The sequence below is a fragment of the Ranitomeya imitator genome, chromosome 5 (genome assembly GCF_032444005.1).
Source record: "Ranitomeya imitator isolate aRanImi1 chromosome 5, aRanImi1.pri, whole genome shotgun sequence".
NCBI lineage: Eukaryota > Metazoa > Chordata > Amphibia > Anura > Dendrobatidae > Ranitomeya > Ranitomeya imitator.
The window spans coordinates 448,981,782-448,996,005 of record NC_091286.1 but is presented as its reverse complement, the minus strand read 5'-3'; the positions used below and the strand labels follow the sequence as shown (position 1 = coordinate 448,996,005).

Genomic DNA, 14,224 nt, shown 5'->3' with positions numbered 1-14,224 from the left:
TTCCTTTTAATGACCAGGCCAATTTTTACAATTCTGACCACTGTCACTTTATGAGGTTATAACTCTGGAACGCTTCAACGGATCCTGGTGATTCTGAGAATGTTTTTTCATGACATATTGTACTTCATGTTAATGGTAAAATGTCTTTGATATAACTTGTGTTTATCTATGGAAGTAAAAACTGAAATTGGGCAAAAAAAAATCCAGTTTTCAATCTTTTAATTTTTGTACCCTTAAATCAGAGGGGTGTCACAAAATAGTTGATAACATTTCCCACATGACAACTTTAAATTAACACAATTTTGGAAACATTTTTTTTTTGTTAGGACGTTGTAAAAAGGGTAAAAGTTGACCAGTGATCTCTCATTTTTTCCAACAAAGTTTACAAAACCGTTTTTTTTAGGGACCACCTCACATTTGAAGCGAGTTTGGGGGTCAACAGAAAATACCCAAAAGTTACACCATTCTAAAAACTGCACAAATTAACATTTTACCTTTTTTTTTTTTTTTCACAAAAATTTTTACTTTGGAACCAATTTTTTTTTATTCTCACAAGGGAGAGGAGAAAATGGACCATAAAATTTGTTGTGCAGTTTCTCCTGAGTACGTCAATACTCTATATGTGGGGAAAAGCCACTGTTTGGGTGCATGGCAGGGCTCAGAAGGGAGGGAGCACGGTTTGACTATTTTTAAACACAAAATTAGCTGTTATCAATGGTGGTGCCATGCAGACCCCCTGATGTACCTAAACAGCGGAACCCCCCAATTCTAACTTCAACCTTAACCCCAACACACCCCTAAGCCCAAGCCTAACTTTAGCCCAAGCCTAACTTTAGCCCAACTCTAACCCTATCTAAGAGGCAGAGAGGGAGTTAATAGGATACAAGGGCAGGTCAGACAGGTGAAAGCATTAAGCTACTTACTGGTAGCAGCATTTTTCGGAGGCCCATGACAGCACTACGAGAGAGGGGATCCGCCCTTCAGGAACAGGAAACCTACAGATACAAAAGGGCGGCACCTCTCCCCATGCATCAGTTGTATATTAGAGCCTGAGAGGACTACCGCGGTTAGTAGCACACAAACATACATTATATACAGTTTATGTACAAAAATAATCCATCATATTGAACTATATACCACACGTGAGATCTATCTATCTCATTATATATACTATAGGAAGTGCAACCCCCACGTGAATAGGGAGGGAACTAAGGGTGCTGTCATGGGCCTCCGAAAAATGCTGCTACCAGTAAGTAGCTTAATGCTTTATTCGGACTCCCATGACAGCACTACGAGAGAATTACAGAGATGTAAACTGCCTTAGGGAGGGACTATAGCCTGTAGCACCCTTAACCCGAAGGTGAGATCAGAAGAGCACCCCAAGTCCAACCTATAGTGCTTGAAAAAGGTGGAAGGGGATGACCACGTAGCCGCCTTACATATCTGGTCGATGGAAACTCCAGATCTTTCAGCCCAGGATGTAGCCATGGCCCGGGTGGAATGTGCCCTCAGATTCTGCGGAACAGGACTTCCACCTGCAGTATAAGCCAGAGAGATAGCCTCCCTAATCCACTTCGCTAACGTGCACTTTGACACTCTAAGACCTTTTCTGGGACCTTGGAAGGATAGAAACAAAGCCTCCTCTCTCTTCCAAGCATCAGTGACTGATATATATTCTAAGAGACATCTCCTAACATCTAACGTATGGAGTAACTCTTCTTTGGAATTAGAAGGATTAGGGAGAAATGATGGTAGAACTATCTCCTGAGATCTATGAAAATCTGAGGCCACTTTCGGTAAATAAGCTGGATCTGGTCTGAGGACTACTCTGTCCTGTAGAAACTCTGTATAGGGGGAGAGCCTAGAAAGAGCCTGTATGTCTCCTACCCTACGAGCAGATGTAATTGCCACCAAAAATGCTGTTTTGAGGGATAGTAATTTAAGTGAGGCTGAATGTAAAGGCTCAAACGGTTCTTTAGTCAAAGCAGAGAGGACTAGATTGAGATCCCAAGGCATTGACCTATTCCTGTGTATAGGTCTGGACCTACTAGCTGCTTTGATGAACCTTGCTACCCAAAAATTACCAGCAATGTTACAAGAAAATAGGGCCCCTAGGGCTGAGACTTGTACTTTTAGCGTACTCGTGGATAGATTTAGCTCTAGCCCTCTCTGCAGGAATTCTAGAATCTGGTTAATTGGTAAACCCTCTTCGATATTAAAATTTGAAGAGGCCAGAAACTTCCTCCAAGTTCTAGAGTAGATCTTAGTTGTTATGAGTTTTCTACTCTTCATAAGGGTATCAATGAGATTTGGAGAAAATCCTCTGTTTTTTAACAGTGACCTCTCAAAGACCATGCCGTCAAATGGAGACCCTTCACTTGTGGATGGTTGATCGGACCTTGATGAAGTAGGTCCGGGATGTCCGGCAGTACCCAGGGGTCTTCCACCGACATGGTCCTGAGCCAGGAGAACCAAGCTCTTCGGGGCCAGAACGGAGCGATCAGTATGATTCTCGCTTGATCCTCCCTTATCTTTCTGACCACCAGAGGCAACAGGTTTAGCGGGGGGAACGCATAAGCCAACCGGAAATCCCATCTGATCAGGAAGGCATCCACTGCCAGCGGATATTCCCTGGGATTCAAGGAACAGAATATTTTCGTTTTTCTGTTGTCCTTGTTGGCAAATAAGTCCACCTCTGGATGACCCCACCTGCGGACAATTTGGTTGAAGATTTTTGAGTTCAGAGACCATTCTCCTTGTCTTAAGGTGTTTCGACTTAGAAAGTCCGCCCTTATATTTTCCTTCCCTTTTATATGCACTGCTGTTAAAGATAGAAAATGGTTTTCCGCTATCTGGAGCAGGCGGTCCGCTATTTCCATCAGGAACTCGGAGCGTGTTCCACCTTGGTGATTCACGTAGGCCACTGCCACCTGGTTGTCGGAGAGGATTTTGACATGGTGACCCTGTAGATACACGAGGAGTTCCTTAATTGAGAATTCAATTGCCATCAACTCCTTCTGATTGGAAGAGGCTGATGTTTGGGGGTCCCATAGACCCTGGACTACCACGTCACCCATGTGAGCCCCCCACCCCATGGGGCTGGCGTCTGTTGTGATTACCCGAGTCACCTGAGTCACCCAGGGAACTCCTGCTGACAGATTGTCTTCCTCTAGCCACCATCTAAGAGATGTAAGAACCCCTGGACTCAATGTCATCTGACCCTGCAAGGAACCCTGTAAGACCCTATTATAATGTAGTACGTCAAACTGTAAAGGCCTGGAGTGGTACTGGGCCCAACGGACGGCGGGGATACAGGAAGTTAGGGAACCTAACAAAGACATAGCCTGTCTAAGGGTCATGGATGGTTTATTAATTGCTTTTAACACCTGTTGTTGGATATGAAGCAATTTATCAGGCGGAAGACAGCATTGTTGGGACTCGGAATTTAACAGCAGCCCTAGGAACCTCTGGGTCTTTAGGGGTTGCAATCGGGATTTATCATAATTTATGATCCAGCCCAGATTTTCCAGTTTAAATATAGCTGTTTTAACCTGAGCCAGGCAATGGTCTACTGAGTTCCCCACTATTAGGAAATCATCCAGATAAGGAACAATGAGAATATCGGATTCACGTAAGTGCGCCATAACCTCCGCAACTACTTTAGTAAATACCCGGGGAGACATTGAGAGGCCGAAGGGAAGGGCTCTAAATTGAAAATGGCGAACAATACCTCCCATAGACACCGCCACACGTAGAAACTTCTGGAAGTTTTCGTGGATAGGAACATGGTAGTATGCATCCTTTAAGTCCACAACTACCATGAAGCAGTGTTTAAACAACATCTTTATTGCGGAACTGATTGACTCCATTTTAAACGTGTTATTAACCAGGTATTCATTAAGGGATTTAAGATTGATAATAGTCCTGAACGACTTGTCTGGTTTTTGAATCAAAAAAAGAGGAGAGTAGAATCCTCTTCCTCTCTCTGACTCCGGAACCTCAATCAGTACATTTTTACGGCATAAAGTCATGACCTCTGACTCTAAGGCCGTCTGCTCAATAGTGGAGGAACGCAAGGGGGTTAGCATAAACTTATCACGAGGCCAATGAACAAATTCCAATTTTAGGCCTTCCGATACAATACCTCGGACCCAGACACTATTCGTGATGTTAGTCCAAGCGGAAGAGAAGGTTGACAATCTCCCTCCCACAGGGATTGCTAGTCATTGGTCTGGTTTCTTACGTTCTTTTGAGGAACGGCGAAACATGTAACCCGTACCTCTCCTGCGTCTATCCTCCCATCTAAAATTTTCTCTAGAGGGTGAGGATGCGCGCTTCCTTCCACGACCAAATCTCCTTCTGTTAAATGGACGCCGGTAAGAGGCTGATGACAAATTAGGAAATTTCTTCTTATCATCTCCAGCCTTTTCGAGCAGCTCATCCAAGGTTGGCCCAAAGAGATATTCCCCTTTACATGGGATAGCGCATAATTTGGATCTTGACTGGATATCCCCCGACCAACACTTCAACCATAAGGCTCTACGAGCCGCGTTGGAGAGTCCTGCTGCTCTGGCCGCCATTCTGACCGAGTCCACCGACGCGTCCGACAAGAAAGCCGCAGCATCCTGAATCACTGGAAGCGCACCTAGAATAGAATTCCTGGAGGCGCCTTCTTTAAGCTGGGATTCCAACTGTTCCAACCAGACCATTAGGGATCTGGCTGTACAAGTCGCAGCCACTGCTGGCCTCAAGGATCCGGCTGCCATCTCCCACGTACCCTTAAGGAAGATCTCCGCCTTCCTGTCAAGAGGGTCTTTAAGGGACCCCATGTCCTCGAAAGGTAAAGCTGCTTTCTTAGATGCCTTCGCCACCGCCGCATCTAATTTAGGGGCCTTGTCCCAGGTATCCACATCCGTATCTTCAAAGGGATACCTGCGCTTTAAAGCCGGTGGCAAAGAACCTTTCTTCTCCGGTTTTTTCCATTCCCGGAGAATCAGGTCTTGAATCTTATCAATCACCGGGAAGGATCTGCGTTTCTTGTGTTCCAAGCCGCTGAACATTAGCTCCTGACGGGAAAGCTGAGTCTTAGGCTCTTCTAGGCCCATCGTACCTCTGACCGACTTGACTAACTTATCCACCCGGTCCAGAGGCAGACAGAATCGGCCAGATTCCTCTTCTGATGACGAGGAAGAGAGATTTGAGCGAAAAGAACCTTCCTCTTTATCTTCCTCTGACGAATCAGAGATCACCGAGGCTCTCTGTTTTGAACTTCCCGCCTGGGACATAGACCGCAGGGATTCCCTTACTTCTGTACGGATCATCTCACGCAGATTAGCCGTAGAAGCAGATTCTTCCGCTACCTAGGGGAGGACAATAAGGGAGATACCATCTATCTAGCCTGATGTCACTCAACCCTTCCACTCCTGTAAACCTCACCGTCTGTTGTATACAGGAGGCACACAATTTTTTAGGGTAGGAATCTGGTAGGGGAACTTCACATAGGGCACACTCCTTATGTTTCGACTTTGCACTTCTCTTCCCCTAGAATGACAAAGTATAAGGGGCCCGCGTCACTGAGTGAACATTCTCGTAGATCACTTACCAGTGTACGTCAAAGAGGAAGGTACCGGAACACGAGGGGGCTCCTTGCCAGTCGAAGCTCTAGATCCTTGCCTGGACGAGCTTTTACGGCTGGACTGGTCACTTCTGATATGCTCCTTTCCCACGGCTTCCTGCCGTACTTTATCCAGAAGTTGAGGCTGCTGCTCACCATCATCTGCCATGATGAAGCTGTGGCCAAAAGCAGGGTTCTATCGCCAACCCCTGCTTATATCCCCCTGTATTCCGGTCAGCAGGCCACCTGGCGTGTTCCCCATTGGTTCCTGATGATCAGGCTGCAGCTGGGAGGTTAGCGGTGGTAGCACAGAAGAACCGGCGACCGGACCATGGGCGCCGCCATTTTGGAAAGACCGCGCATGCGCAGTCAACCCGCAAACCGGAAGCGCCTGCCGGCTCCACCCCCGGCGCCCCAGCGTTCCGGAAACGCTCAGTGAGCGATGCAGGACGCCGGGAATGCCCAGCAGTGCTCCGGACAGCGCTCCACATCCGACGCCGCAACCACACCACCGCACCTCACTGCCGCCGTCTGCTCAGGAAGGGGAAATGAACTTACCAACGCCGGCTTCCGGAGACAAGGAATCCTCCGGACCCTGCTCCCTGCTGCCAACGCCACTGACGTGCAGTCCAGCCTGGACCACCGTGGCGTCTCCAGGACTTTCCGCACCGGTCGAGGTAGGAGACCCCCCCGCTACCAGATTCGACCGGCCGGCCTGGGCTCCTTACGAGAAATCTGTAGGAACCTGTCCCTCCAGGAACAGGAAACCAACTGATGCATGGGGAGAGGTGCCGCCCTTTTGTATCTGTAGGTTTCCTGTTCCTGAAGGGCGGATCCCCTCTCTCGTAGTGCTGTCATGGGAGTCCGAATAAAGATGTGTTTTTCTGGGCACAGCACAGCTCTTTTTTCCATACCCCAGGCGTCCTGGACGCGTGCAGCTTGCTTCACTTACACCTTCCCGGTGAGGTGACCCCTCACCTAGTCATCAGGACAGCTCCCCCACCATATGCAGCGACCGCAGATTGCTCCGCACACACCCTATAAAACAGTGTTTCTCAACTCCAGTCCTCAAGACCCACCAACAGGCCATGTTTTCAGGATTTCCATAGGTGATGGAGTTAATGCTGAAGCAGGTGATGAAATTATCACCTGTGAAATACTAAGAGATCCTGAAAACTTGACCTGTTGGTGGGTCTTGAGGACTGGAGTTGAGAAACACTGCTATAAAACAACCCCCGACTTTTGAGAAGATTTTCAGGGGTTAAAAAGTCATCTTATACGCCGGAAATTACGGAAAATGCCTCAATATGAACATTATTTTTCACAGACAATCTACTATATAATTGTCTAAGGGGTACTTCCGTCTGTTCGTCTTTCTGTAACGGTTATTCGTTCGCTGATTGGTCTCGGCAGCTGCCTGTCATGGCTGCCGCAACCAATCAGCAACGCGCACAGTCCGGAAGAAAATGGCCGCTCCTTACTCCCCCGCACTCACTGCCCGGCGCCCGAATACTCCCCTCCAGTCTGCCCTCACACAGGGTTAATGGCAGCGGTAACGGACCGCGTTATTCCGCGGTGTAATGCAGTTTGTTACCACTGCTATTAACCCTGTGTGACCAAGTTTTTTTTACTATTGACGCAGCCTATGCAGCGCCAATAGTAAAAACATCGAATGTTAAAAATAATTTTAAAAAAATTATTATATACTCACCTACGCCGCCTTTCCCGCTCCTCGCTATGCAACCGGCACGTTCCGGTCGCACAGATAGTGTGGTAGAAGGACCTGCCATGACGTCACGGTCATGTGACCGCGATGTCATCACAAGTCCTGTGCGCCTGCGCGAAAAGGACCTGCCGTGATGTCACGGTCATGTGACCGCTACACAGTCATGTGACCGCGACGTCACGTCAGGTCCTGCACGACAAGGACCTTGCCGCTTGCAATGGAGCGGTCCCGGGAGCGTGGCGAAGAGCGGCAAAGGCGGCGGATGGTGAGTATAAGCAGGACTTCCAACGGGCCTTCGGAAGGTGAGTATATGTTTATTATTTTTTTCTTACGTCTCTATACTACGTGGCTCTGTGCTGGGCAATATACTACGTGGCTGGGCAATATACTACGTGGCTGGGCAATATACTACGTGGCTGGGCAATATACTACGTGGACATGCATATTCTAGAATACCCGATGCGTTAGAATCAGGCCACCATCTAGTGTTCTAATAAACAGGGATAAAAAAAAAATGATTTTTAGGAGTGGGTTGTTTAAATGAAGCAAATTCTTAAAAATAAATACATTGTACACACACACACACATACTATTTCTGTTAAGTAAAAATACTTGCATGTATGTAGAAGTAAAAACAAAAGTGTCCCCAAAAACCTGATCAAGTTGGAAAATTTCCTATGAAAAATATTACTGAAACTTATTAAACATCTGCATAGAAAACAGAAAAAATTACCTCTGTACTCTGACTGCTTGGTAATGTTTCTGATGTTACAGCTGTGCTGGGAAGGCTAGAAAAGTCCCAAGTATTCACAGGCAGTACTGGCTCAGGTGCCTTGGAGTTGTCAGTACATCTAGGATTGTCCAGTAAGGTCACTTCATAAAACTCTTGTATGTCTGAAAAGTAAAGTAAATAAATCACATCAGGATATAAAATCAAGTAAAGCACAAAAAGACGTCTCCGTTCCAACGCTTACAACCATTAGAAAAGGGAGACCATTTTCTGTTAAAAACAGTAGTCTCGCCATATGGTATTCTCAGATGCAGCTATTGACCAGAACCAAGTATTGAGTGTTAGGTTATGTGCCCATATTGCGTTTTTTATGAGTTTCCGCCGCAGCAGAAACACTTAAAAAATGCTTTCAAAAAACCACATTCCCATGCAATCCTGTGGGATTCTGCAGTTGCTGTGCCCATGCTGCAGATTTTCCCACTGGGGAATCTCAGGGATGCATTGCGCGAATCACCTGAGATGACGTCGCGGTCACGCGACCGTGACGTCATAAAAGTCCTTCGTGCAAAGCATTCCTGGGTGCGGAACATACCGGGAGCGCCGCTGAGTTCGGGGGTCGTCGGAAGGTGAGAACCATATTTTTTATTATTTTTAACATTCTATCTTTTACTATTGATGCTGCATACACTGTGTGCAGAATTATTAGGCAAGTTGTATTTTGATCACATGATACTTTTTATACATGTTGTCCTACTCCAAGCTGTTCAGGCTTGAGAGCCAACTACCAATTAAGTAAATCAGGTGATGTGCATCTCTGTAATGAGGAGGGGTGTTGTCTAATGACATCAAAACCCTATATAAGGTGTGCTTAATTATTAGGCAACTTCCTTTCCTTTGGCAAAATGGGTCAGAAGAGAGATTTGACGGGCGCTGAAAAGTCCAAAATTGTGAGATGTCTTGCAGAGGAATGCAGCAGTCTTGAAATTGCCAAACTTGTAAAGCGTGAACACCAAACAATCAAGCGTTTCATGGCAAATAGCCAACAGGGTCGCAAGAAGCGTTTTGGGTAAAAAAGGCACAAAATAACTGCCCATGAATTGAGGAAAATCAAGCGTGAAGCTGCCAAGATGCCATTTGCCACCAGTTTTGCCATATTTCAGAGCTGCAACGTTACTGGAGTAACAAAAAGCACAAGGTGTGCGATACTGAGGGACATGGCCAAGGTAAGGAAGGCTGAAAAACGACCACCTTTGAACAAGAAACATAAGATAAAACGTCAAGACTGGGCCAAGAAATAACTTAAGACTGACTTTTCAAAGGTTTTATGGACTGATGAAATGAGAGTCCACACATACACCAACCTCGCCACATAAAAGTCGAAACACAAAAGTCGCCGCTCAAAACTCGCCACATGCAAAACTAGGCTCACGCAAAACTCGCCGAACACAAAACTTGCACACGCGGAAAAATTGCCACATGCACAAAAGTTGCAACACATGCAAAAGTTGCCTCACACAAAACTTGCACATACTCAAAACGCACCACACATAAAACTCCCCACGTGCAAAACTCGCCATGCGCAAAACTTGCTGCACACAACTTGCTACACTAACCTGTCACATGCAACTCGACACACAAGAAGTTGCTACACGCATGTCGCCACTCGCAACTCAACACACACAACTTGACACATGAAACTCGCCCTAAATCACACACAAGTCTGGTATTCTCCTTCAAAAATAAAAATCTGATTAATAAGCAGACAAACTACAAGAGCAACAAATGTACCATATAGGAAATACTGCAGATGTCAGTCACATGACCTGTCTATTATGTGTATGTGTGAGCTAATATATACTGCCAGGGGGGAGGGCTTCCTGTTGGCTGGGGATTTATCAGGCTGCCAATTTAGCTTACAAATACTGAGGTAAAAATACTGACCAAATAACGTGTGAACGCGGTCTAATACAGGAGATCACACAGATATATACTATATACAGGGGAGATGACACACAGATATATACTATATACAGGGGAGATGACACAGGTATATACTATTATTATTATTATTATTTATTTATATAGCACCATTGATTCCATGGTGCTGTACATGAGAAGGGGTTACATACAAGTTACAAATATCACATACAGTAAACAAACTAACAATGACGGACTGATACAGAGGGGCGAGGACCCTGCCCTTGCGGGCTTACATTCTACAGGATTATGGGGAAGGAGACAGTAGGTTGAGGGTTGCAGGAGCTCCGGTGTTGGTGAGGCGGTAGCTCCGGTGTTGGTGAGGCGGTAGCTTCGTTGGTGGTGAGGCAGCAGCGGTGTCAGTGCAGGCTGTAGGCTTTCCTGAAGAGATGAGTTTTCAGGTTCCGTCTGAAGGATCCGACTGTGGTTGATAGTCGGATGTGTTGGGGCAGAGAGTTCCAGAGGATGGGGGATATTCGGGAGAAGTCTTGGAGGCGATTGGATGAAGAGCGAATAAGTGTGGAGGAGAGAAGGGGGTCTTGGGAGGACCGGAGGTCACGTGAGGGAAGATATCGAGAGATTAGTTCAGAGATATACGGAGGAGACAGGTTGTGGATGGCTTTGTAGGTCAGTATTAGAAATTAGAACTGGGTACGCTGAGGGAATGGGAGCCAGTGAAGAGATTTGCAGAGGGGGGAAGCGGAGGAGTAGCGAGGAGAGAGATGGATTAGTCGGGCAGCAGAGTTAAGGATGGACTGGAGAGGTGCAAGGGTGTTAGCAGGGAGGCCACAGAAAAGAATGTTGCAGTAGTCAAGGCGGGAAATGATGAGGGCGTGCACAAGCATTTTAGTAGATTGGGGGTTGAGGAAAGGACGGATCCTGGAGATATTTTTGAGCTGGAGGCGACAGGAGGTGGAAAGAGCTTGGATGTGTGGTTTGAAGGACAGGGCAGAGTCGAAGGTTACTCCGAGGCAGCGGACTTCGGGTACAGGGGAAAGCATGATGTCATTGACTGCGATAGATAGGTCAAGTAAGGAAGATTTGTGGGATGGAGGAAAGATGATGAGTTCAGATTTGTCCACATTGAGTTTGAGGAAGCGAGAGGAGAAGAAGGAGGATATGGCTGATAGGCACTCTGGGATTCTGGACAGCAGAGCGGTGACGTCTGGGCCAGAGAGGTAGATCTGAGTGTCGTCAGCATAGAGGTGGTACTGGAATCCATGGGACTTTATGAGTTGTCCCAAGCCAATTGTATAGATTGAGAAGAGTAGAGGTCCTAGAACAGAGCCTTGGGGGACTCCAACAGAGAGAGGGTGGGATGAGGAGGTAGTACTATATACAGGAGATGACACACACATATATATACTATATACAGGGGAGATGACAGGTATATATTATATACAAGAGGAGATGACACTGGTATATACTATATACAGGGGAGATGACACACGTATATACTATATACAGGGGAGAGGACACAGGTATATACTATATACAGGAGAGATGGCACACGTATATACTATATACAGGAGATGACAGGTATATACTATATACAGGGGAGATGACACGTATATACTATATACAGGAGGAGATGACATGGGTACATACTATATACAGGAGGAGATGACAGGTATATACTATATACAGGAACAGATGACACAGGTACATACTATATACAGGAGGAGATGACACAGGTATATATTATATAAAGGAGGAGATGACATACAGCAGGTATATACTATATACAGGGGAGATGACATACAGGTATATACTATATACAGGAGATGACATACAGGTATATACTATATACAGGAGATGACATACAGGTATAAACTATATATAGGAGTTGATGACATACAGGTATATAGTATATACAGAAGAGATGACATACAGGTGTATACTATATACAGGAGGAGATGATACGTATATACTATATACAGGAGGAGATGACACATACAGTTGGGCAAAAAAGTATTTAGTCAGTCAGCAATAGTGCAAGTTCCACCACTTAAAAAGATGAGAGGCATCTGTAATTTACATCATAGGTAGACCTCAACTATGGGAGACAAACTGAGAAAAAAAAATCCAGAAAATCACATTGTCTGTTTTTTTAACATTTTATTTGCATATTATGGTGGAAAATAAGTATTTGGTCAGAAACAAAATTTCATCTCAATACTTTGTAATATATCCTTTGTTGGCAATGACAGAGGTCAAACGTTTTCTGTAAGTCTTCACAAGGTTGCCACACACTGTTGTTGGTATGTTGGCCCATTCCTCCATGCAGATCTCCTCTAGAGCAGTGATGTTTTTGGCTTTTCGCTTGGCAACACGGACTTTCAACTCCCTCCAAAGGTTTTCTATAGGGTTGAGATCTGGAGACTGGCTAGGCCACTCCAGGACCTTGAAATGCTTCTTACAAAGCCACTCCTTCGTTGCCCTGGCGGTGTGCTTTGGATCATTGTCATGTTGAAAGACCAAGCCACGTTTCATCTTCAATGCCCTTGCTGATGGAAGGAGGTTTGCACTCAAAATCTCACGATACATGGCCCCATTCATTCTTTCATGTACCCGGATCAGTCGTCCTGGCCCCTTTGCAGAGAAACAGCCCCAAAGCATGATGTTTCCACCACCATGCTTTACAGTAGGTATGGTGTTTGATGGATGCAACTCAGTATTCTTTTTCCTCCAAATACGACAAGTTGTGTTTCTACCAAACAGTTCCAGTTTGGTTTCATCAGACCATAGGACATTCTCCCAAAACTCCTCTGGATCATCCAAATGCTCTCTAGCAAACTTCAGACGGGCCCGGACATGTACTGGCTTAAGCAGTGGGACATGTCTGGCACTGCAGGATCTGAGTCCATGGTGGCGTAGTGTGTTACTTATGGTAGGCCTTGTTACATTGGTCCCAGCTCTCTGCAGTTCATTCACTAGGTCCCCCGCATGGTTCTGGGATTTTTGCTCACCGTTCTTGTGATCATTCTGACCCCACGGGGTGGGATTTTGCGTGGAGCCCCAGATCGAGGGAGATTATCAGTGGTCTTGTATGTCTTCCATTTTCTAATTATTGCTCCCACTGTTGATTTCTTCACTCCAAGCTGGTTGGCTATTGCAGATTCAGTCTTCCCAGCCTGGTGCAGGGCTACAATTTTGTTTCTGGTGTCCTTTGACAGCTCTTTGGTTTTCACCATAGTGGAGTTTGGAGTCAGACTGTTTGAGGGTGTGTACAGGTGTCTTGTTATACTGATAACAAGTTTAAACAGGTGCCATTACTACAGGTAATGAGTGGAGGGAAGAGGAGACTCTTAAAGAAGAAGTTACAGGTCTGTGAGAGCCAGAAATCTTGATTGTTTGTTTCTGACCAAATACTTATTTTCCACCATAATATGCAAAAAAAATGATAAAAAAACAGACAATGTGATTTTCTGGATTTTTTTTTCTCAGTTTGTCTCCCATAGTTGAGGTCTACCTATGATGTAAATTACAGACGCCTCTCATCTTTTTAAGTGGTGGAACTTGCACTATTGCTGACTGACTAAATACTTTTTTGCCTCACTGTAGGTATATACAATATACAGGAGGAGATGACATACAGCAGGTATATACTATTTACAGGGGAGATGACATACAGGTATATACTATATACAGGAGATGACACGTGTATACTATATATAAGGGAGATGACAAACATGTATAATATACTGAGGGGAAAATGAGAGGTGTGAGGTGAAAATGAGGGGTGTGAGGAAAAATAGTGGCTCTATGCTCATCCACCTGGGGCTCAGACACCGGCGTCACTCTGGCCTCACATCAAGGATAATAGAAAAAATTGGAGTCCGGCTCAACAGGACTGGATTTTCCTTTTCTTTTTCTTAAGAAAATATGGTACATATAAAAGAAAAAATTTACATGGTCGACATGACACAGTCCATGTATTTCGACTGCACTAGGTAGTCTTACTCATGACTAGTAGATTGTGAGCCCTCACGGGCAGGGTCCTCTCTCCTCCTGTACCAGTTGTGACTTGTATTGTTCAAGATTATTTTACTTGTTTTTCTGTATATACCCCTCCTCAAATGTAAAGCGCCATGGAATAAATGGCGCTATAATAATAAATAATAATAATGACTAATGGTCAAATAACATGCAGTCATTTAAATATTCTTTTACAGTG

General features: G+C 45.3%; 1 protein-coding gene across 12 annotated transcripts in view; it reads right to left on the bottom strand.

Moving 5' to 3' along the window:
• DLG1 (discs large MAGUK scaffold protein 1) overlaps positions 1–14,224 on the bottom strand; it is a 348,066-nt gene that overhangs the window by 297,552 nt on the left and 36,290 nt on the right. For all 12 annotated transcript variants that reach the window (XM_069727207.1, XM_069727208.1, XM_069727203.1 and 9 more), the window contains exon 3: positions 8,074–8,234. In XM_069727207.1, the coding sequence (XP_069583308.1) occupies positions 8,074–8,234 (161 nt within the window). The remainder of the gene's footprint in view (positions 1–8,073; positions 8,235–14,224) is intronic.